The sequence below is a fragment of the Gadus morhua genome, chromosome 4 (assembly GCF_902167405.1).
Source record: "Gadus morhua chromosome 4, gadMor3.0, whole genome shotgun sequence".
NCBI classification, from domain to species: domain Eukaryota; kingdom Metazoa; phylum Chordata; class Actinopteri; order Gadiformes; family Gadidae; genus Gadus; species Gadus morhua.
Window position 1 is genome coordinate 5729483 of NC_044051.1, and position 23970 is coordinate 5753452.

The 23970-nt window shown below is 45.8% G+C and overlaps 3 protein-coding genes across 5 annotated transcripts in view; 2 read left to right on the plus strand and 1 right to left on the minus strand.

Moving 5' to 3' along the window:
• LOC115542834 (chloride anion exchanger) overlaps window positions 1-8375 on the plus strand; it is a 13627-nt gene extending 5252 nt beyond the window's left edge. The window contains exons 8-21 of the mRNA XM_030355286.1: window positions 781-863; window positions 1252-1399; window positions 1704-1817; window positions 2426-2503; window positions 2633-2728; window positions 3389-3495; window positions 4195-4264; window positions 4591-4683; window positions 5259-5354; window positions 6021-6251; window positions 6674-6728; window positions 7006-7151; window positions 7271-7318; window positions 7875-8375. Of these exons, the coding sequence (XP_030211146.1) occupies window positions 781-863; window positions 1252-1399; window positions 1704-1817; window positions 2426-2503; window positions 2633-2728; window positions 3389-3495; window positions 4195-4264; window positions 4591-4683; window positions 5259-5354; window positions 6021-6251; window positions 6674-6728; window positions 7006-7151; window positions 7271-7318; window positions 7875-7901 (1392 nt within the window). The 3' untranslated portion in view covers window positions 7902-8375. The remainder of the gene's footprint in view (window positions 1-780; window positions 864-1251; window positions 1400-1703; window positions 1818-2425; window positions 2504-2632; window positions 2729-3388; window positions 3496-4194; window positions 4265-4590; window positions 4684-5258; window positions 5355-6020; window positions 6252-6673; window positions 6729-7005; window positions 7152-7270; window positions 7319-7874) is intronic.
• Window positions 8376-8737: 362 nt separating this feature from the next.
• LOC115542836 (chloride anion exchanger) lies at window positions 8738-18941 on the plus strand. 2 transcript variants are annotated; one of them, XM_030355292.1, is made up of 19 exons: window positions 8793-8920; window positions 9351-9490; window positions 9811-9921; window positions 10706-10866; window positions 11326-11490; window positions 12493-12645; window positions 12793-12875; window positions 12991-13138; window positions 14149-14262; window positions 14933-15010; window positions 15358-15453; window positions 15810-15916; window positions 16310-16379; window positions 16489-16581; window positions 16684-16758; window positions 17044-17241; window positions 17668-17722; window positions 17840-17976; window positions 18500-18941. In XM_030355292.1, the coding sequence occupies exons 1-19, from the start codon at window positions 8793-8795 to the stop codon at window positions 18518-18520; spliced, it is 2133 nt and encodes a 710-aa protein (XP_030211152.1). In that variant the 3' UTR covers window positions 18521-18941. The 2 variants fall into 2 exon arrangements, with proteins under 2 accessions (XP_030211151.1, XP_030211152.1); XM_030355291.1 differs by having other exon boundaries at window positions 8738-8920; window positions 17840-18941.
• Window positions 18942-19004: 63 nt separating this feature from the next.
• On the minus strand, window positions 19005-23825 carry cbll1 (Cbl proto-oncogene-like 1, E3 ubiquitin protein ligase). 2 transcript variants are annotated; one of them, XM_030355311.1, is made up of 7 exons: window positions 23679-23825; window positions 22740-22904; window positions 22142-22248; window positions 21879-21962; window positions 21663-21728; window positions 21127-21200; window positions 19005-20408 (listed from the first exon to the last, which is right to left on the minus strand). In XM_030355311.1, the coding sequence occupies exons 1-7, from the start codon at window positions 23689-23691 to the stop codon at window positions 19361-19363; spliced, it is 1557 nt and encodes a 518-aa protein (XP_030211171.1). In that variant the 5' UTR covers window positions 23692-23825; the 3' UTR covers window positions 19005-19360. The 2 variants fall into 2 exon arrangements, with proteins under 2 accessions (XP_030211171.1, XP_030211172.1); XM_030355312.1 differs by lacking the exon at window positions 21663-21728.
• Between the last annotated feature and the right edge of the window lie 145 nt (window positions 23826-23970).

Here is a 23970-nt window from a genome sequence, read left to right on the forward strand (position 1 = left end):
GACAGCAGCAGATACACAGCAGCCTGTATTCATTGTGTACTGTGTACCGTGTAGTCGGAGAGAGAGAGAGAGAGAGAGAGAGAGAGAGAGAGACACAGAGAGAGAGACAGAGAGAGAGAGAGAGAGAGAGAGAGAGAGAGAGAGAGAGAGAGAGAGACAGAGTCTGACTGACTGACTGACTGACTGACTGACTGACTGACTGACTGACTGACTGACTGATACAACTTTATTAATACCCGGAGGGGTATTAATAAACCCACAGTGTGTTGATGTGTGGGTGTCGGTTGACCTCTGACCCACAGTGTGATGATGTCTGGGTGTCGGTTGACCTCTGACCCACAGTGTGTTGATGTGTGGGTGTCGGTTGACCTCTGACCCACAGTGTGTTGATGTGTGGTTGTCGGTTGACCTCTGACCCACAGTGTGATGATGTCTGGGTGTCGGTTGACCTCTGACCCACAGTGTGATGATGTCTGGGTGTCGGTTGACCTCTGACCCACAGTGTGTTGATGTGTGGGTGTCGGTTGACCTCTGACCCACAGTGTGTTGATGTGTGGTTGTCGGTTGACCTCTGACCCACAGTGTGATGATGTCTGGGTGTCGGTTGACCTCTGACCCACAGTGTGTTGATGTCTGGGTGTCGGTTGACCTCTGACCCACAGTGTGTTGATGTGTGGGTGTCGGTTGACCTCTGACCCACAGTGTGTTGATGTGTGGTTGTCGGTTGACCTCTGACCCACAGTGTGATGATGATTGGTTGTCGGTCCCTCTCCTCTGCAGACGGTGGTCGCCTGCGGGGTCTCGTATGGCTTCGACTTCAAGACCCGCTTCAAAGTGGACGTTGTGGGTCACATCCCGCAGGGGTGAGCAGGTCATGTCTGGGAATAACTCAAAGAGCAGTTCTTTCTTTAATATTTCAATACGTTTTCTATATTGATTTCCTACGATATTTTCATCACTCTAATGTTTTCAGCTGATATTTTGTCTCCATGTACTTTCTGTGTATGTTTAATTGTATTTTATACCCTGTAATGCCAATAACTATACACAAATACAATTAATACATAATGTAATAAACATTATAAAAAGGAAACATTAAACAAACATAATATAACGAAGCAAAACATAATATTAACCACATGATGGTAACGAATTCATGAAATAATATAGTCACCATCATCAAGAATCGAAATCCTATTACAAATATAGTGTCCTCAAAATGAATCACTGACCCGTTCACAACCCTCTCAGCTATGAGACCCCCATGGCCCCCGACATCGACATCTTCCAGGAGACGGCCATGGAGGCCTTCCCCATGGCCATCGTGGGCTTTGCCGTGGCCTTCTCCGTGGCCAAGGTGTACTCTGTGAAGCACGACTACACCATCGACGGCAACCAGGTAGGTGGGGCGGCGAGAAGGAGGCGTGACGGAGACGTGATGCAGCTGGACAGAGCGCAACGTCTGAGCTGGAGGTCGTCTCGCTGATAAGATAACGCCTCTCTCTCTCTCCCCCTCCCTCTCTCTCCCTCTCTCTCTCTCTCTCTCTCTCTCTCTCTCTCTGTCTCTGTCTCTGTCTCTCTCCCTCCCCCCCTCCCTGCCTGCCTCCCTCTCTCCCCATTCTCTCTCTCTCTTTCCCTCCCTCATTCCTCCCTCTCTCTCCCTCCCTCCCTTCCTCCCTCCCTCCCCCTCCCTCTCTCTGTAGGAGCTGATAGCCTTCGGGGTTAGCAACATCTTCGGCGCGTCCTTCAAGTCGTTTGCGGCGAGCACGGCTCTGTCCAGGAGCGCCGTGCAGGAGAGTACCGGGGGCAAGACGCAGGTAGGACCCCCAGACGCGCTTCACACCGTCCTCCTACAGCACAGAAACAAGAGCCGCTCAACAACCGATGGATAATCAAACGACGGACGGCAATGAAGTAGACATTTGCTGGGATTGAGTGTCTGAAGTTAAGGAGACCAGCTAAATTAGTTTTCCTCTTAATACTACTCATGCAACACATGAGTACACTTTCTGTGTTTCGAATTATTAAGTGTAGAGCATATAATGTGTAATAATCCTTCATATTTATGTCTTCATTTTCCTCTACGATTTGTTCTCTCTCTCTCTCTCTCTCTCTCTCTCTCTCTCTCTCTCTCTCTCTCTCTCTCTCTCTCTCTCTCTCTCTCTCTCTCTCTCTCTCTCTCTCTCTCTCTCTCTCTCTCTCTCTCTCTCTCTCTCTCTCTCTCTCTCTCTCTGCAGGTCACCAATTTTCATTGGTTTCCTGTTACTCTATCTCTGAGGCGACCTTGTTCATAGCAATGTACAACATGGGATCGCATTGCAATTGCCCCGTCCCTGCCTGCACACTGCACCCTACAGTTTTGAGGTCTCATCAGTGTTGTCGTAACGTTTACACCCTTCTTCTTCGACTTCTGTTCCCTGTCCAGGTGGCCGGCCTCCTGTCCGCCATCATAGTGATGATCGTTACCTTGGCGATCGGATTCCTCCTGGAGCCCCTCCCCCGGGTACAGAGAGAGAGAGAGAGAGAGAGAGAGAGAGAGAGAGAGAGAGAGAGAGAGAGAGAGATCACGATTGCTCACCAGTGAGTGTGACCAATCGACCTTTGACCCTTGACCTTTTGGTGACCCTTGCAGTCGGTGCTGGGCGCGGTGGTGCTGGTGAACCTGAAGGGCATGCTGATGCAGGTGACGGAGGTGCCCTACCTCTGGCGACGGGACAAGCCGGACTGCGTGAGTCTATCTTCATTTCAATAATCGGTCAGATGTTCAAAGTGGACCATGGAGTTGGGCAAGCGTCTCAGAAGCCCCACATATGGGGGTGGATTCCTGCGCATACTGTAAATCGGTTAGTTTGTTGGTTCCTAGTTTTCGGTTGTGTACACGTCTGTGTAAACTGTCCTTAACGATAGATTAGTATCGGACTTGATTCTACCTGCGCTTCAATGTGTTGTTTTGCGTTGTACTCCCTGTGCAATAGGGTCCATAAAATGTAATCTTATCCATGGGATCTAATCTATCACTTACCTAATGTAAACAACACTCTAAATCTGAAGTATCATAATACACGTACACCAGTACATGCATGTTTAATAAAAACGTCACACCAGAGCGCACTTCATTATCAATCATCTACATTCAGACATTCCTAGGACGCACAGGTGCAAGTTGGTACAGTTGTAAAGATGATAGTGATAGGAGATCGGCACACTGAACACAAACCTCCCCTGACTGAACACAAACCTCCCTTGACTGAACATAAACCTCCCCTGACTGAACACAAACCTCCCTTGACTGAACACAAACCTCCCTTGACTGAACACAAACCTCCCTCGACTGAACACAAACGTCCCCTGACTGAACATTAACACTCGTTCCTGTCGGTCCTGCCAGGTGGTATGGTTGGTGACCTGCATCGCGTCCATCTTCTTGGGTCTGGACCTGGGCTTGGCCGTCGGACTGGGGATCGAACTCATCACCGTGGTCTTCCGGGCTCAGTTGTATGTGCTTTGTGTTACTTTATCCAACAATGACTCTGTTGTACCTAGAGCAGGGGTCTCAAACTCATTTTCACCCCGGGCCACGTAAGCATAATGGTGGCCCTCAAAGGGCCGGTTGTAACTTTAATTTAACTATTTCTTAAGTTATTGTACAACAGTCAACAACAGTCTCTGCGTTTGATAATTATTTATTGAAGTGCACACATATACATTGCATACTTGTAAATACATCAATTTTAAAATATATGTAAGCACATTGCTCTGTGTTATAATAACATAACCTGTATGGCCGAGGCTTCAGACCACACCACTTGATGGGAACCCTAGCAGGTGTCCTTCTACAACCCTTGTTAAGTCAATCTAATGTGTTTATATTTCATTATGATTACATGGCAACAGTACAATCGGTAGATAACTGTTCAATGATTTATTATTCTTATTCAATGAATTTGAAAAACAAACATAAAATTAGGTAGAGGGCCTGGCGCCACGAGTTAGACCCCTGACATAGAGTGACGAGAAGCTTGGAAGAGTTAAGGCGGTGTCTCCCAACTTATGCGTCCCCAGTTGGGTTTGCCTGTGATAGAGATGGGGCCACTGAGTTCAGGACTTCACTGAAAACATTTTACTGCTGTAAGAAGGCAGTGTTGAATCGGATGTGTTTTTGTGTGTTTTTGTTTTCCTGTCTGGAACCGTTAGCCCCCGTTGTAGCGTCCTGGCTAACATCAACGGAACGGACATCTACAAGGACCGCAAGGACTACCACTACGTACGTATAGGGTTCCTCCAGCGCATGAAGAGCTTCATTCACTCATTCATTCACTCATTCACTCATGATCTAAGTGTGTCAGGTCACATTAGCCATGTCTTAGAACGATGTATTAGGATATTTACTAAAGAGTCAGTAGTTGTGTTTACTTATACTTACTATAAAAAATATAAAAATATCAATGAATATAAATGCATTTCTATGATGTATATATATTTATATAAGAGAAGAAATATGTCCTTGAAGTACCTTTCACTCCAATAGGGATGAACACGGCACTAGAGAATGTCTTGACGAGATTTGTCCTGTTTCCGTTCCGTTCTCAGATCAATGAGCCTGAGGGCGTGAAGATCTTCAGGATTCCTTCGCCCATCTTCTTCGCCAACATCGAGTTCTTCAAGACCAAGCTCACCGAAGCAGTACGTTTAAAAACTGGCTAATATTAGCTCATCAGGTTTTAGCTAGCCAGGGCGGCTCTCATTCACCATCAAATCAATATCAGAAACCAAATCAATTGATGTACTTCATTTATTTATTACTTTTCCTAACCTGCATTCAAAGCACTTTGCAATAGTGTGATTCATTTAGTTCACAATTGCATTGAGGAATTGTTTCAAAGAATCCCTTGCATGAGCAAATCAAGATTAAAAAAACAACTTTGTTCACAATCTTTGATTCAACATGAATTCAAACTTTGATTGATCAAACAGTGATTGACAATTGATTGTGTCACGCCCAGCTTTGCCGTGCTGGATGTGCCTCTCTACCTCAATCAAACTTTAATTGACAAGTGTGCTGTACTCCAAGATATGTTAGTGGTAAAACGATTAACGTTTGAGCACTCTGACCCGACTCTGATCGGGTCTTAACCACGATTAATAATAATAATAATACATTTAATTTAGAGGCGCCTTTGAAGACACCCAAGGTCACCTAGTGATTAGTTCGTCTCTTTCTGATCCGAGTACCAAAAACACCTCAACTCTCTTCTCAGATCGGTTTCAGTCCACTGAGGATACTGCGGAAACGCAACAAAGCGCTGCGGTCGATCCGGAAGCTTCTGAAGAACGGAGACATGGAATGGACCACAGTAAGTTTTTGGTTTTTGATGAGTTTTTGACTCTACACAGTCGTTGTTTCCGCCACTCCATCTCTGTAACCGGGCTGCATGTTCTGTGTTGTATGTGCTTTCAATATGACCTCTGTGGCCTCTTTTCCCTTGTCTCCTGTGTATTGATTTTGTTACATGAACTGCCTTGATGTCTTTGCCATCATCTGTGCTCGTTTGTTTGTTCTTGCTCCAACTGTGTGCAATGTGTTTGTTCCATTGTTTGTCTTTCCCCCTTTTGCATAGGCCTGTTGTAATTATAAATGTAATGTGTTGTATTTTATTCTTATTGTATTTTAGGTTGCCTATTGACAACTGGTTGAGGACTACAGCTGGAAATTAGCCCAATAGGCTAAAGCTGCTCCCTTTTACTGTACAGTTAATCAAAGGGGACTGTCCACAAAACTATTACTAAACTAATTGCTAAATTTAACTAAACACGATAATGAGATCACCTTATTATTCAATTAAGTATTATTAATTTGTTAATAATAATATATGATCATTAATGTCACATAATTATCCCCAAAAAAGTCTTTAACGTCACATTAGTCGCAATTCACCTGAATAAATATTTCGGAATAATCCGATTTACGATAAATCTTTCGGAATCGGACCGTTAACGAGTAAACCGTCTCGTGACACCAGGGAATGCTGACCTCCTCGAGTGGACTGAAGGAGGAGGATGAGGTGGAAGGCAGGGACAATAAAGAAGACCTGGACCTACCAGTGAACCTGAAAGACCTGCCCATCAAGATCGACTGGAACCGGGAGCTGCCCGCCAACATCTCCGTGCCCAGAGTGGAGCTCCACAGCCTCGTACTGGACTTTGCCGCCGTCTCCTTCCTGGACATCTCCGCTCTGAAGGGACTCAAAACGGTGAGGTGATGTGTTGAACATGCATTTAATTTAGGGCGTTGAGCAGACGCTTTTATCCAAAGCAACTTACAATCCGTACATTTGTCAGAAGAAAGAGAATCGACAATATGTCGCTGTCGGTGCCGATAAGCACTAACGATCGCTAGGTTACCAAACTTCCCCGTACACAAAAGACATAGCTAGGGTAAGATGCTACACAATGCTAAGTACTGTTTTTAAGTGCAAGGACGTACAACACACAATAAGTTTGCACATTAAATGCAAGGACATAAAACATTCAATAAGTGCCTAACAGGGTTAAGGTGTGTGGGGGTGGGTAAGGGGGGAGCTATGCAGAGTCTGGAGATGAACTCTGGGCAAGTAGCTTAGCTGCACGATGTTGTTGTGTTTGTTGTTGTCTTATTGTCTCCTGATCGTCCCAGATGCTGAAGGAGCTGGTCCGAGTTGACGTGGAGGTTTACATCGTGGCTTGTGATAGTAAGTGTGCTGCGATTCGTTCGCCTTTAGCTCTAGAGCTGTTTTTCGTGAACGGACCATTTATTAGGCCTTTTTGTTTTATTTATTTATTTGTTATTAAAATAATAATTTGTAATAAAAGTGTTATTAGTCTCAGAGGATTGTGTCATTGTCTATTTTCTGGTTTTATTTTTTACAAAGTTTTTGAAAGACTTTTGTCGAAAGCCTAGAATTTCTGCCGAGTGAGTGCTAGCTCTCATGCTAACGGTTTTCGGAACTTCCCGTCGCACCTCTCCAGCCTACATCCTGGAGAAGCTCCACGCCTGCAGCTTCTTCGACGACGAGGTCCGTCCGTCCATCTTCTACCTGACCCTGCATGATGCCATGCTCGCCATCCTGGAGAAACACCCGGAAGCGAGCGAGAAGTCATCGCACCTCGAAAAGGTATCGTTAGCAGTACACCTGTTCCCGGCCTGGGCCTTAGCTTGTGCATAACAGTGGTTTTATTACGCAGTATTTAAAGGCAGTTCGTACTGATGTCGTAATTGATGTCGTTTTTCTAGGTGGTCACCACGGCGACAGTTCATTACCGCAGCAACAGAGAGAAGACTGTAAGTAAACAGTTAAACAGACAGGTTTAGCATGTCCATTTAATATAGATTGTATTTCATTCAGACCAATAAAGGTGCTGTAGGTAAGATTCCAGGGATGTAAAGAGAGAGCAGGACAGAACAGGATTTTATCTTAACATCCTGAAAAAAAAATTAACTCCCTCTCTGCTCCCCCCTGCTCCTTCCCTCCCTACGACTCTCCCCCATTGAGAGGTGGTGCATTTCATTCACTTGTGATTGACAGGCAAGATGAACCAATCAGGGAAGAAAGCCCTGATTGGTCGGAAAACCGGGGAGTAGTCGGCACAACTTGAAACAGATATTCACAGAACAATTCAGCTTCAACAGCAGACTGATATATTAGAATTTACACTCAAATAATATTTCCACTTAAATCTTACCTGCAGCTCATTTAATCTGTGTTATAAGTGTTATGATTTCGTAAGATCTAGAAAATTCTAGATCTGAGGCAGTTTCAAACATTTTATGCCATTCATCTTTGTAGTAATTTAGCCTTAAATGTAGAAGTAATCACAGTCATTTCTCTCATTCTCAGACTCCGGGGCCAGAAACAAAGTTCTGACCATTCACCCCTCAAGCAATGCCTTCAAACTCAGATGTAAAATAGAAGAAAAGACAAAGAAAATACAAATATTTACGCATATACTCCTGCTTTTTTACATATTTCCACTATTCCTTTTTTTCTTAAATTATGTTTCAGAAATCGTTGCTTCACATATTTATAAAAAAAGGAGATACTAATACAATTGTCCCTGTACTTTATATCCATGCCATTGTTGCATTTTGTACTGTAAATAGCAAAGTTGTGTAAAGGTTTTGTTGAGTGGATTTTTTCATTTGATTGCTTTTATTTGTTATGACCCTCACTATGAATTGGCTTTAACTGTTTCTCCTAAACGAATATAGAAGACAATAAAGGGAGTGATGTATCAAAAGATGTGCACTGACTGAATGAAATATTGTTCTCTGAATCAAAAGATTGACAAAAAGCTTCTTTACTTCACCTGAAAATACAAATAAAAACATAAAACATGAATTGATTGGAATGAGTTATTAACGATATTATATGACAATCTTTGAAGCTGATTGGGAAAGGTGAATCATGTGTTGTTATGAAGAGGAGAGATTGGTTTTGGTTAGGGAGAATAGAAATGTATTTCCCTAACTCTCCAATAGAAGTCAGAAATCTGTTGCTCAATCAAAACAGGTGTGACTATAAACCAGTGGCCCTAGGGTTATTCCTTGAGTGTGGAATCTCAAAGCACGAATTGATATGTTTTATTTTCCAAAGGGTGTGTCCAGAACAAGGAATTTCAGTGGCAGATCCTGTCAATGATTAAACAGGATATGGATAAAAACCGAGCAAGGGATCTGTAAGATCTCAGACAGAGTCTTCAAACGCCTCAAAGGGACCCGCTGCCTTTCTCTGCGTTGGGAACAGCAGGTTGTGTGGATGGCATCCCCCAGGAGCTTGTATCTGGTGTCAAGACCTCTGTACACTGAGGACAGCTTGGCTGAGAAACATGAGAAAGTCTGCAGGGACCGCAAGACTCTTTCTCAACATGTCCTTCAGTACTTCAAGTAAGTCCAAATCCTTCCAATTCCCACTTGGTTACTGGATTTCTACACGTTTCTACGTACAAAAACGTTCTGGATTCTAACTTGGCCCATTCTGATTCATACTAATTGCACGAGGTGGGTCTTTGTATAATAATAATAATAATACATTTAATTTAGAGGCGCCTTTCAAGACACCCAAGGTCACCTTACAGAGCATATAGTCATCATACATTTTTTAAAAAGCAAGACATTGTGGAAAAAATAAATAAATAAATAAATAAATAAACATAAGCAATAAGAAATAAATAAAATAAAAAAACAACAACGATCAAAACAGTGATCAGTTAGACGTTGTGTGCGAGTTTGAACAAGTGAGTTTTGAGTTGTGATGTTGTATGTACATGTAGACATTCTTCCATGCGTTGTTGTTATTGTTGTTTTGCGTGTACAGATGGGACACCAAACGGGCTAAAAAGGCCGGGCTGTCTCTTCTCCCCATCATTGGTTGGATGAGGATCTACCAGATTAAAAGCTGGTTGCTAGGGGACATTGTGTCAGGGGTCAGCACTGGACTTGTAGCGGTCATGCAAGGTGAGGACCAAAGGCTTTCCTTTTTGCACAAGAACCAGCTCACGTATTTGTATCGAGAGACAACATTTTGAAAGTTTAAGTTTTGTTTCTCGACTCAACTCTAGTCTGGTCTCTCTAGTTTCAGTAAAGTACAATCCGTCAAAAATATTGACATGCATCTCCGATGTATCACCAATGTTTTGTGGGATGATTCGATACGATTTTCTCAAAATTTCGACATTTGGAAGAAATTCAATCAAATCTTCCCTTCCGACCCCCACTTCGACACGCGATCACCTCGGCTCTCCCTCCGCCTCGCCTGCTGTGTTGACGTCCCCTAGGCCTGGCCTTCGCCATGCTGGCCTCTCTGCCTCCCGAATACGGCCTCTACACCGCCTTCTTTCCCATGATCACCTACTTCTTCCTTGGGACGTCCAGACACATCTCAGTCGGTAAGCACTGGACAACCCTCCCACACAATTCCTCCGACATGCTCCACTCTCTGAATGTGAGGTTTGTTATGATGGAGTTGCCGACATTTGGGTCAGTGTGCAGCAAGTTGAAATACGCCTGTTGGCAAACATGTTTACACGTCATCTTAGCTCGTCGGCTTACCTCAGGAGGTAGAGTGGGTGGGTTGTAACCAGAAGGTTGCTAGTTCGAGGTGTCCCTGAGCAAGACGCCTCACCCTAACCGCTCCCGAAGAGCTCGCTGTCTGTGTTATATTTTGTACCAAGTGTGTGAACCAGTCTTCACGTTGTGTATGTAGTCGATGTTTGTCATGCTATTTGACTTTGCAGTAACAGCCAGGTTTGCCTTGTGAAAGAGTGAGGGTTGGCGTTAGGGTGTGAAGGTCTAGAGAAAGAATCAACCCTTCCTCCCTAGGCTTCTCCGCCATTGAGAAGGGTCTCATTGCCCACACCTGGGATTGAGAGGCAAAATGGATTGCCGGAACCAATCACGGAGCGATCTAAGATCTAGACAATCTTATACAGATGTGGGCAAAGTCAATCAGCACAGATATTGTTTCCGAGCATTTCCCTCACTAAAAGTTGGCGGATGGTAATAACAGGTCAAATATTTTTCACTTTGCAGTGATGACCGGTTTTCATTGTGAAAGAGTGAGGGACTGAGTAAGGGTGTGAAGATAAACGTCTTTATATTCTCTGTGGTCACCTCCACCCTCCTCCACCCTCCTCCACCTCCTCCACCCTCCTCCACCCCTGCGTTCTCTAGGAGCCTTCCCCGTTCTGAGTCTGATGGTGTCGGCCGTGGTCACCACCATGGTTCCTGAGAAAGGCGACGCTGTGGACATCCCAGGGTTCGATGGCAAGGACAAGGAGCAGAAGAGGGTGCTGGTGGCCTCGTCCATGACCTTCCTGGTGGGGATGTACCAGGTGGGACCCCCCCGCCTCCATCACCTCCGACTCTCACGTACCCCAACTCAACACCCAGCCTGCGGGTGCTGAGTGTTAGGGGTTAGGTAGTCGCCCAAATCAGACTTTTGATCACCTATTTGTTTGTTTGACCCAATCACGTTAGTGGAAGCGGGCATCTGGAAGCACGTAATTGGCTGGTTACAATGAAGACACACCCGGCCAGCACTAGTGAAATCAGCGCTGGTGTAAAGTATACTTGTTTATACCAGTAAAGTGTAAACTTTTTTAAACAACAAAGTTTAAAGGTATTTCCACAAATTAGACGCGATAAGCTTTACATGCGTCTACTTTGGTTATTTATTCTGTATATATATATATATATATATATATATATATATATACAAGGGGTCATAATTTCCCTAAAACATAACCCTATAACCTCTCCCCCCCACCCCCCCTCCCTCCACCTCCCTCCAGCTGGGCATGGGCTTGCTGCAGGTGGGCTTCGTGGTCAGGTATCTGTCTGACACGCTGGTGTCGGGCTTCACCACCGCGGCCGCCGTCCACATCCTGGTGTCCCAGCTCAAGTTCATCCTGGGCCTGGAGGTGACAAGTTTCAATGGAGTGCTGGCCATCATATATGTAGGTCAACGACGCCCCAACACCACAATGGGTTAGCTCCATCAGTTGATGCCACTGTAGAGTCCACAGCATCATTAGCATCACTAGCATCATTAGCATCACTAGCATCACGCCTTGAGGGGTGTGATGCTACTGATGCTACTGATACTCCTGATTCTAGTGATGCTACTGATGCCTCTGATGCTAGTGATGCTACTGATGCTAGTGATGCTAGTGATGCTACTGATGCTAGTGATGCTAGTGACGCTAGTGATGCTAGTCATGCTAGTAATGCTAACTGCTATTCCTAAATGGGCAAGTCAAGATGGATTGCATCAGTATTCCTACCGATCTTTGACATTAAGATTTACTTCATATCAATTTTCATTTTCTAAACTTTTTGATTAATGTATTAATTATTCTTACTTTTAGGTATTTGATATGAATCTTCTCCTATTATTTAATATTTTGTATATATTTTAATGAGCATGTAATGTGTTATGCAAGGAGACTGAGACACTCTTTCTTCACACCCATGTTGGACTAAAATATATCCTGCTGGCACCAAGTTTTATGGAGACGAATCCTCTGCTGTGTGTTGCAAACTCCAGCCTTTAGTAGCCCTTTATACTAGATTAACTCTGCAGTCGTCCATGCGTGCCTCCAGACCATATAGTCATCATGCTGATTCCATGGCACTTCGGTCATTCCCTAAAACATAATCTTGAATCATTGAAGGTCAGGTCTACCGACACTTTGATAGGATCAGCCATATAGCAACACATATTTGTTTAACTTTTGAAAAGATGTTGCGTAGCCCTATTATTGAGGAATATTATTCAAATATATTGCTTTGTTTTGTGCTTTGTGATTAGGCTATGTTTGGCTTTGTGCGAGATCATTTCAAAGTTACTATTTTGATATATTCATTGTGTGAATTACTAGAATATAGAGGAAAACATATCTGCTACGCTAAAGATTGTCCTTTTTTAGTCACTTTTATCATTTTCCTGCGTCCTGCAGACCCTGGAGGAGATCTTTGTGAAGATCGGGGACACAAACCTCTGTGACTTGGTCACCTCCCTCCTCATCATAGGGATGGTGTTCGTCTACAAGGAGGTCAATGACACGTACAAAGACAAGCTCCCTGTTCCAATCCCGATAGAGGTCATCATGGTGAGAGCCCTCTATTTCTACGGGTGAACGGTTTTGCGAGGACCACTGATTTATCGAAAGCAGCGCTTGTCAATTTTGGTTTATCATTGATTGACTCTTGTTGTGTTCCTGGAAGAAAACAAATCTCTCTGCAACTGTTTCCCCCAGACCGTGATTGCGTGTGGAGTCTCCTACGGCTTAGACTTTGAGAAAAGATACCAAATCACTGTTGTTGGTGAGATGAAGAGGGGGTAAGTGATGCATCTAAGGTTTGAAGTCCATTTGCGATGGATGACCAGGCCTTGACTCTAGTTCCAGGAAGTAGCACTAGTCGCCATCACTGACCAGTATGAACCAACGTTCCAGGTACGAGGCTCCCATCGCCCCGGACATTGACGTGATGAAAGCGAGTGCGATGGAGGCCTTCCCTGTCGCCATCGTTGGCTTCGCTGTGGCCTACTCGGTCGCAAAGGTCTACTCCGTCAAACACGATTACACCATCGACGGGAACCAGGTCAGTCAACACACAGGAAGAACCAAGTCATTTAGCACAGGAAGAACCAGGTCAGTTAGTAATCATGCAGGAAGAACCAGGTTCGTGAGCAGACAGGAAGAACCGGGTTAGTGAGCGGACAGGTAGAAACAGGTCAGCTGGCACAGGAAGAACCAGGTCAGTTAGTAATCATGCAGGAAGAACCAGGTTCCTTTAGCAGACAGGAAGAACCAGGTTAGCGAGCAGAGAGGAAGAACCAGGTCAGGTAGCACGCTGAAAGACCAGGTTAGTGAGCTGACAGGTAGAACCAGGTAAGTGAACACACAGGAAGAAGCAAGTCAGTTAGCACTGGAAGAACTATGTCAGTTAGCACAGGAAGAACCAGGTAAGTGAACACACAGGAAGAACCAGGTTATTGAGCAGACGAGAAGAACCAGGTTTGTGAGCAGACAAGAAGAACCAGGTTTGTGAGCAAACAGGAAGAACCAAGTCAGTTAGCAGGCAGGAAGAACCAGGTTAATAATGAGCTGACAGAAAGAACAGATTAGTCAGCACATAGGAAGTCATGATACTCCCCGATCCATGAGGACGTTGTTTTTTTGGTTTCTCTTTTGTTTTTACATTTTCCACTGGGAGGTGGAAAGGTCAAAGGTGAAATATTTCCCTACAGGGAGTTTTTCTTTGCGTTATAATAACCTTACAATTCTTTGAGTGAACTATTGATGAACAATATGATTCTCAGAGGAGGGCTCAGGAGGTAGAGCAGTTGTCTTGTAACCGAGAGGTTGCTAGTTCGATCCCCAGCTCCTCCTAGCTGAGTGTTGATGTGTCCCTGAGCAAGACACTTAACCCTAACTGCTCCTGACGAGCTGGCTGTCGCCTTGCATGGTTGACTCTGCCGTCTGTGTGTCAATGTGTGTATTAACCGATGTAAGTCCCTTTGGATAAAAGCGTCTAGTAAAAATGCCCTACTTGTAATGAATCGATCAATGAATAATTGACTCTCACCAGTTTCGTCGCCACGTTGACAGGAGCTGATCGCGTTCGGGGTCAGCAACATGTTCGGCGCCAGCTTTAAGTCTTTCGCGGCGAGCACGGCGTTGTCTCGGACGGCGATTCAAGAGAGCTCTGGCGGCAAAACACAGGTAACAGGTACCATGGAGACGATAGAACACAGATTGGGTCGAGATCTAACGACCTGAGGAGTTACGACCTTGATGTCAAGAGTTGATTGATGATGTATGAAGATTTGACCTGCTTGACCTGGGTGATCCTGTTGTCCTATGACATGGTTTGAGGGTTCCTGTTATGTTATGGTTGTGTGACATTTGACCTAATGAGAAATAAATCAGTTATTTTCCCCCTCCTGAAAGAGTAAACATGAAAAACTTAAACAGTGTTTGTGAAATGGAGGTGAAGATGTTGAAACATTCTCTAATCAATTTCGCAAACACTTGTTGGTTTTTTATGTTTGTTGTAAACCTTTGTATTTGTTGTAAAACGTAAACCGTGGTAAAACGCTGACGTCGTAAATCGTCGTAAATCCTCAGGTCGTTAACTATTGAGCCAAGCAGTATTGTTATCCTCTCTCACCATGTATACAGAGTTCAGAGACAACGCCTCGGCACGTTGTCTCCTCAAACTTATTTAAACATGATGATGACCTCTACCTTTTTAGGAGACATTTATAACGTTGTATTCGTGTTCATCGTTATATGGCACGACATCGTCAAAGTATCGTGACGACCGTCGCACAGCAGGAGGGGAAGACTAAACATTAACTTTTGAAGGGTTTCTCTGTGTTTCTGTGTGCAGGTCGCAGGGCTGGTGGCGGCCATGATGGCCATGCTGGTTACCTTGGCGCTGGGGTTCCTGTTGGCGCCGTTGCCCAAGGTGAGACCCCCGCCGCCCCCCCCCCCCCCCCCCCCCCCCCCCCCCCCCCCCCGCGCTGCTGTGTTGTGATGCGTAGCATCATGTCATTTTGTGCGTTGTCAAGTTCTAGGCCTTCGCCATGTCACCAAAAGTGAAGGAATCTACACACTTATGTTTGTTACGCACTTATTGTAAACTAATCTCCGAAATGTAAATGTAAACATAGGGTAAAAATAGGGTCTCAATCGTTGGATTGTCTGTCCGTCTTTCTGCGTCCGTCTGTTTCTGCCTGTCTGCCTGTCTGTCTGCCTGCCTGTCTGTCTGTCTGCCTGTCTGCCTGTCTGCCTGTCTGTCTGCCTGTCCTCCAGTCGGTCCTGGGGGCCCTAGTGGTGGTGAACCTGAAGGGCATGCTGATGCAGTTCTCCATCCTGCCATCGCTGTGGAGGAAGGACAAACTGGACTTGGTACGTAGAAAGAGAGAGAGAGAGAGAGAGAGAGAGAGAGAGAGAGAGAGAGAGAGAGAGAGAGAGAGAGAGAGAGAGAGAGAGAGAGAGAGAGAGAGAGAGAGAGAGAGAGAGAGAGAGAGAGAGAGAGAGAGAGAGAGAGAGAGAGAGAGAGAGAGAGAGAGAGAGAGAGAGAGAGAGAGAGAGAGAGAGAGAGAGAGAGAGAGAGAGAGAGAGAGAGAGTTCTGGTTCTTTAAGCTGTGTTCTGGTTCTTTAAGCTGTGTTCTGGTTCTTTCGGCTGGGTTCTGGTCCTTTTAGCTGTGCTCTGGTTCTTTCGGCTGTGTTCTGGTTCTTTAAGATGTGTTCTGGTTCCCCAGGTGGTGTGGGTGGTGACATGCCTGGCCTCCATCCTGCTGGGTCTGGACCTGGGCTTGGGCGTGGGCCTGGGCGTAGAGCTGCTCACCGTGGTCTTCAGGACTCAGTTGTACGTGCACACGAGTTGGTCTACACTTTGGCTGGGCCTTAGGGGGCCTTGCTCAAGGGATCAAGTTAGAAGGGTCTAAGGCCTTTGTAACGAACCACATTAACACTAATTATAGATTTTTTCTTTTATATTGCACTTTTTTTGCACTTAAAAATGGTACTTAGCATTGTGTGGCATCTTATCCCAGCTATTATTGTCTACGGCGAATGGGTTAACCAAACACTTGTAACTGCTTTGCACTGCTTTCTATGAACATCCTTACTGTACCGACAGCGATATAGTGTTATTTCTCTAACTTCGGACAAATGAAGGCTACCTATTGCAGGTCACTCTGGATAAAAGCGTCTGCTAAATGCCCTCAATTTAAATGTAAATGTAATTATTTTGCTCTAGTCCTCGCTGTTCTGTGTTGGCAAACCTCACCGGGACTGACCTCTACAGAGATCGTAAAGACTACATGTGTGTAAGTAAGTTTCATGGCACAACATTTTGTACAATAGCCCCTTAACTACATGGGGGGTGTGATGTCATGACTCGTCAAGAACCCAAATCAATCGTCGTTTTGATTTCAGATCACAGCGCAGAAAGGGGTCGTGATCTTCAAGATCCCCTCACCCATATTCTTCGCCAACGTGGACTTCTTCAGGGAAAAGCTTAACGATGCGGTAAGTGGACAGCTTACAATCAACCCTCAGTTCCATGAGACGCATAATAGCCTCAGCCTTTTGTACTTTGTAACACAACAGGAAATTTAATTTGCATTACAGGTTGGGTTCAATCCATTGAAGGTTCTGCGAAAACGGAACAAGGCTGAGAGGAAGATGAAGGATGCCTCTATATGGGTAGGTTAAAGTTACATGTTCTGTTTCCCGACCGTCTTCACTCCGGGTTATTTACAAAGAGACACACACATCAGTAAGACTTAATTGAACATCATCCTCCAGAATCATTTGTTACATAATGGAAATGGACAGGTTTTTTTATCTGGATCATGGACAATAATTAAAAAGTATGTTTCAAACATCAGTAGGTTCTTTCAACTTTCAATTTTGTTGGAAAAGAAAAAGAAATTTGGTTCCTAACGCAAAAGAAATGTGGTTAATTTGATCATATAATGATTTTTCCAGGCATCAAGGCATGAGGGCGACGTGGTGGCCACCTGGCCGGACATGCATGCAGACGAACCGGAGCAACCGATGCAGATCGACTGGAAAGGGAATCTTCCCTCCAACGTCTCCGTGCCCAGAGTGGACCTTCACAGCCTCATCCTCGACTTCTCCGCCGTCACCTTCCTGGACATCGCGGGTATCACCGGACTCAAAATGGTCTGGCTTTAAATTGTCTGGAAATAACGAATGTTTGGTGGATTATTTTATCCAAACCACAATAGATTCATACCTTCTCGGTACGTTATGAAGCTCGTTATGAAGTAAAGTGAGTTTGGCGCCCTCTGCTGGCACACAGGAGGTATTGGTTAGTTAGAAGTGTGGCTCACGCAGGCCTAACCTCACCTGCTCCTTAAAGAACTATATCTGTAGACGCAGAAAGTTGCTTGGGATTTAAACATCTACCAAGTATTAAAGAGCAATTGTATGTAGTGGAATAAAGTTATATTGTTAAATCAAAATGTGCCCCATTGCATTGCATCCCATGTTGCCTGTCTCAGGGTTTAAGCTTAAAGTGAAGATGTATTCTAGGGTAGAATATAACTACTACTCTCTGGTTGTCAACACAAAACGTCTTCTTTGCAGGTTGTGAAAGAGTTCATCCGTCTTCGCGTGGATGTGTACATCGTTTCTTGCGACGGTATGTAAAAAAAATAAAAATACATATAGTATCATCAATTTACACCAATTCTGAACTAAATGACGCAGATTGGATTAATATGTTGACATGCGATTTGTCTCATGCGTGTTTTTACAGAATGTATCCTGGAGAAATTACACAGATGCGCGTTTTTCGACGATGACGTCAGCCGGTCCATCTTCTACCCTAGTCTTCACGACGCTACACTGAGTGTCCTTGAGTCCCAGAAAGGAGCCCATCCCCCGGGTTCAGTGGTAAGGAACGAACAGCTGGATCTCCTAAGCCGGCTAGTTTGAAGACATTACATACTTACATGACAGCTCAATGTCTTCAGTCTCACAAAGTTTGGCAAAGACAAAATGGTGTGCAAACATAACACATTACATAACATGTAACATATTGAACAAATGTGTCCTGATTTGTGGGTGTTCATAGCCCCGTTAATTATCCATCTGTACAAACATCTCCAATTTGACACAATATAAATGTTAGAATGACATTGATGTTTTGCTGAATTGAATTAAACAGACATTGAAAGGGCAATTGTGTGGACTCAGCAGCACCATTTATCCATGTAATGGGCTTAGAATATATGTAGAATTGCATTTTCACTTGTATTTCTCCCTTTACATATAGCTCCGTAGGGGTTGAAATATTCGGACCCTACTTCGATGAAATTAAGAAAGAATGGTGTAGAACAAAGAACAGCAACTTGATATTGACCGTTTCAGTGATGAAGGTCTGGTTCCAACTGTCGGATGTGTTTGTGTGTTTCAGTTGGCTGTCAGCAGACTGTAGGAGGCCATTAGACTTCAAGGGCCGCTGACTGATTTAGAAAAGGAAACTGCACTACGTTGTACATTGTTTGATCTACAAACCACTGGATACCAGAATACTATTTTCACATTATGAATTTCACCAATTGAATGTACAGTTAATGTGTAATTTATCGTATGATACAGAACTATAAATAAGGTATCTCTTTTTGCCAGACCCTAGTTATCATGTACTGTTTTTTTGAATGTTCTCATTCTCATATTTTTAAATGGAAGCTAATGACACTTTAAAACTAATTTTATTACAAAAGGTTTCCATTTCGGTTAATCAAATGTTGATATGTGTAGAGCACAAAGTGATCTACAAAAGAACAAACCGCTTGTACACATCATAGCCGTTGTGTGCGTAAGTGACTGAAATGAAAATACAACCCTGAAACCAACATGTTTCGTTTCTTTAAAACAGAAACATCTCAGAATCACATTAAAACACAAATGACATGAAAATCATTAGTTAAAAATTTATTTAGACACTTAACGTCTTTCAATGTACATATGCATGAAATCGGTCGACATATATACAGACATACTTCCTATAAGCTATAAAAAGAAGAAAAAAAAAAAGAAAGGGGAGAAAAAAAAGCAAATTTGTTCATTTTACAAGTCTGTCGCGTGTCGGGCGAGCCCTGTGCACGGGGGAACTCCTAACGTGCACCGCATACACATTCACCACTTGTTTTTAACATCAAAAAAGGTAAGTCCTACAACCTACAAACCCTGAGGCACGCTATCACATTATGAGACCAGAAGTGTGGAGCTAGGGCCTTCGCTGCCCCCCTCCCCCACCCCCCGACCCCCCGCTTCACTGATAGTAGTTCCTGTACCGCACCTGGTCCCCGTGGTGGGGGCCCGGCATCTGGCCCTGGGGCGGGGGCCCCTGCATGCGCGGCGGGGGCGGGCCCCTGGGGGCCGGCCACATCCCGGGGCTCAGCCCCCCCGGCTGGTTGAAGGGGGGGCTGAGCGTGGCCTGGTCCTCGGGGAACTGCGGCATGGAGTTGGGGTTGTAGTGGTGGGGCGGCGGCGCGTTCCCCGGGGGCCCGCTGTGCTGCGGCGGGGGCCCCGGCGGCGGGTGGCTCATGTAGGGCGGCATCTGGCCCATGATGTGGCCCGGGGGCGCGTTGATGGGGGGCGGCGCCGAGGACATGGGGGGCGGGGCCTGGTTGTAGCCCATGTGCGGCGTGCCGGCGCCCTGCGGCGCGTGCTGCATGGGGTGGCTGATGGGCGGCGGCGGCGGCGGCGGCGGGCCGTAGTGCTGCTGCGGCGGCGGCGCCATCATGTGGTGGGCGTGGGACACCACGGGCGGCTGGGACGGGTAGTCGCCCGGGTGGTGGTGGGGCGGCGGCTGCTGCTGCTGCTGCTGGGCCGGCCCGGGGCCGCCGGGGAGGGCGTCGCGCCCGGACGAGTCGTCCTGGATGGGCACGGTGATGAGGTTGCTGTGCTTGCGCGTGGTCACCGTGGCGATGCGGAACGTCTCGGGCCCCAGCGCGGAGGAGGGAGGCGGGGCGTCGTGGGAGGCGGGCGGGGGCGGGCCGTAGGGGTCGTGACCCCCGTGCTGCTGCTGCTGCTGGAGCTGGGCGGGCAGGTGCACGTGGTTCTTGGCGAGGTGCGGCGGGGGCACGCGGAAGCGGTCCGGCACGTCGGGGGCCGGCGGGAGGTGCGGGGGGGGGTCGGCGCGGGCCCCCAGCGCGGCCTTGGCGGCCCGCATGTGGCGGTGGTTGACGTGCGCCTGCAGGTCGCGCTGCGACAGGTACGTGCGCTTGCAGCCCTGCACGATGCTGCACATGTACAGGGAGCCGCGCTGGCACTGCTCGATGCGCTGCACCTGGTCCGTGCAGCTGTACATGGTGAGGCTGGAGGGGGGGGGGGGGGGGGGGGGGGACAGACGGTAGGACATATTTCAATGGAAGGTTGTTTTTAGGCCCATGTGTTCCAAGCCTGCCGCTGATTGGCTGAAGTGGAAGTGGTGAACGTTGCGAGTTGTTTTTCATACCTTTCCATTTGTTCCTAAATGTTTGTGTCTTAAATGTGCTGCACTTTGACCAAAGAGATTCCCAAACTCTGGGATAATGAAGTATACTTTGACACACAGGCAGACAAACGGGGGCAAGACATCATTTTCTGCCATGGTTTTGATCGTCGTTCCCCGACTAGGGCTGGGTTTGGGGTTATTTTTGGGCTGGAGAGATTTCGTAGTGTGAATATCTAATACACCTTCGACACGCGTAATCTTGTAGAATTATTAATTACTACGGTTATAATACAACGGGTGAATAAATATAGCAAACCGGGTTTGTCATAGACAACTAGACATGACCGGGGCCCACCCATATGGCCAAACCAATAAATATAATTAAATGTCGTTGGGTGGATTATTTTATCCGGCTTTGACAATAAAGTGGGTGAACACATACTTAGCATGGTTCCTCTCCCAGTTGTACCTCAAAAGATATTTTATCAATATACGTGTTCATCTCAACAAAACAAAAAAATTGTCCTGAAGCTTCATATACAAACAACATGATTCTGGGATGTATCTTTGCACAATTGTTTGGATAGTGGGTCTCTTACCCTGGACACATCTTGTCCCCCTTCTTCTCGTGAAGCAGAGCACACTCGTAGCAGAAGACATGTTTACAGGGAATCTGGGGAGGCAGAGCGGAGAGGTCAGGGGTCGAGCAATCAGCAGACATAACTTTCTTTAACTTTAAAGTAGTAATCTCGAAGGTTGCCGTTTCGTGCTCTTTGGCGACGCCTATGGCGAAAAGCGATAATTGAAGGTGTTTTTGGCAGTTGGCCTCTTGGCCATGCCTCCATAACAACAACAGCACACGAAAGACAAACGGGAATTCCCCCCCCCCCCTGACAGTAACTACGAACGTCAAATTGCTTAATTTTTCTTTGGACTTCCACGTTTGTTTGTTTTTTTTTACGTTTTATCGCATGTAGCCATCATTCTATCCTTTGCTCGGCCGTAGATAGCGACCGTGTACACGCAGCGCTAGCTAGAGATCGGACGAAACAGTACACCGCCCCACACACAGTAGCTCCGCCCACCCATCTCGGGCGGAACTGGCCCTGATGGGTGATGGAGAGGCGTCACTTACTGTGGGCCGCTTGTGATTTTTCGCGAGAGCGTCGCCACCGACACCCAGTTCGTTACATTCACAATACTGCAAATGCAAGGGCTTTTATCAGTGATGACACAATCACAATTGTGTCATCTCATTCGTCAATAGACTGTGAGCAACTGTCAACATGAACATCTTCGAGATTATGACTTTAAAGGTGAATATTTTAGATAGTGTTTAGATTGCACCTACCATTCGTCCATACAGGTGAATGGGAAGGCCGCATTTGTCACAGAAGTGAACGGGTATGTCATCCTTCTCCCCGATTAGATTCAACTGGTGGATAGATGATATTATATTAGCAGCATGAAATATGCACACATATCAAGGTAGGAGTATAACCAGCATTAACAAGTAACACTGATGAAAGTATTTCATCCGACACGATTTGTTCTGGCTATTTAGACGAAAACAAAAGCATGAAGAGCTGATAAGAACAAACATGACCATCGCACCTTGTAGTCCCAAAACATCTGCTGGGGATATCTTCTTTGACTTCCAAATACATCTCCAGCCTTGGCACCACAATCAAACCTCTCCTCTTGCTTGAAGCCAAAGCTTTCTGGAAGACAATACATTATTCCCACATTAGATTCAGGGCCAAATCTCAAAAGTAAAACCTCCACCAGACGAACACCCAAATGGAGAGAACTATTGCAGGATGCAGTGAAATTGGTAAACACCACAATAAATACAAAACCCAAGCACTTTTTGAAACATTTGCAGCCTTGTCTGTTGGCCTGATCAAAGCTCATCTATGGTTCCTTGACAGCCAAGGAACAAGTCATCGACCACCGGGTCCACTATAGATTATTCAACCTAAGTCTGTATCTCGCTGTATTACATCTGGAATAAACCATCTATTCAACCCTCTGATCCAACCTGTCAAGCTGCTTTGATTTCGACTTCAAGAATTACTACTACGACTGAAAATACACAACGCAGAGTCTGTCCGAACAGTTTAGAAATAAGCTGAAATCTAACACAACATAATTGGATCTCATAACAAAATGGAAAGTAAAAAAAGACTTAATAATGTCATGCCCAGCCTACCCTCTTCTCCAGGTGGGTTTTTCGAAGGTCTGCCGGTGGTCCGTTGAGGGCGAACCGGGGGCTTGCTTCTCACTGGCTGCTTGGACAACAGTTTGATGGGGATTCTCCGGCGGACATCGGGGCCACCGAGGTTACCCGAACCGTCGCTTCCTTGAAGATCATTGTCTGTTGACAGCGAACACACGTACACAAATTGTCAATTTGTTCGGTGTCTTCCGAAAACATGCATTAAGGTACCTTTAAGAAACTGGTGCCCGTCTTGAATGAACGGATTGTACCCAAAGGAAGACTTATAAAAGTTGGTGTTGCGTTAAAAACTACACTTAGCCAGCCAGCTAACGGCGCGTATTAGCGGGGTTATAGACTGCACTCCATCCATCCATGATGACACACAAACAAACAACCAATACTTGGGATAAACCACCGTAATAATAAACAACTTAAAAGCAGAATCAAACCCCCGCCCCCTCACGCAACACGTCCCGGGGGGTGTGAAGATGATCACGGACATCAGCTAGCTTAGCCGCAGAGCATCGCGCCCCACAGAGCTAACTGTGGAGATTACTTCAGGTTTACACCTCCCCACGTTAGTTTACAACCACAAGTACACCGAGAGGAATGATGCCTCCCGCTTTGGTAAAGAGTCCTCCCCGCCAGGCGACCCTGACCCTGTCACTTAATAACTTCCCGCATCGTTTTCAGCCATGGTTTTTATTGTAATTCCCCCGACTAGCTCAGCGTTAGCTGACAGGCTAGCCTGTTTAGTAACGTTAGCCTTTAGGGTGCTTTCTAAGGGCGAGGAGATTTCGTAGTGGGAATATTGAATACACGCTAGACACATGGTATCCCATAAAAATAATAAACTGAGGTATGAATGCGTCGGGTGAGTAAATAGGGCAAAATGGGTTATTAGAACTACTAGCCACTACTGCTGCTCACCACTTTGGTCCATGATCCCGACGAGAAGACGCGGTGCATTGTGGGCCAAATAGGGCAATGGAAGGAAAGCGGTGGAGCCTCCACACACACACACACACACACACACACACACACACACACACACACACACACACACACACACACACACACACACACACACACACACACACGGGCGCCTGCACGCACACACACGCGCATGCATGCACACACACACACACACGCAAACACACGCACACGCACACACACGCGCAAAACACACACACACACACACACACACACACACACACACACA

Coding starts and splice junctions, on each gene's coding strand:
- LOC115542836 (XM_030355291.1), top strand. CDS start 8,793: ATGGCATCCCCCAGGAGCTTGTATCTGGTGTCAAGACCTCTGTACACT. Junction 9,922..10,705: donor GTCCAGACACATCTCAGTCG/GTAAGCACTGGA, acceptor TGCGTTCTCTAG/GAGCCTTCCCCGTTCTGAGT. Junction 16,759..17,043: donor TGAAGGATGCCTCTATATGG/GTAGGTTAAAGT, acceptor TGATTTTTCCAG/GCATCAAGGCATGAGGGCGA.
- cbll1 (XM_030355311.1), bottom strand. Junction 22,249..22,739: donor AAACCCACCTGGAGAAGAGG/GTAGGCTGGGCA, acceptor ATTGTCTTCCAG/AAAGCTTTGGCTTCAAGCAA. Junction 21,729..21,878: donor TTCACCTGTATGGACGAATG/GTAGGTGCAATC, acceptor TTGCATTTGCAG/TATTGTGAATGTAACGAACT.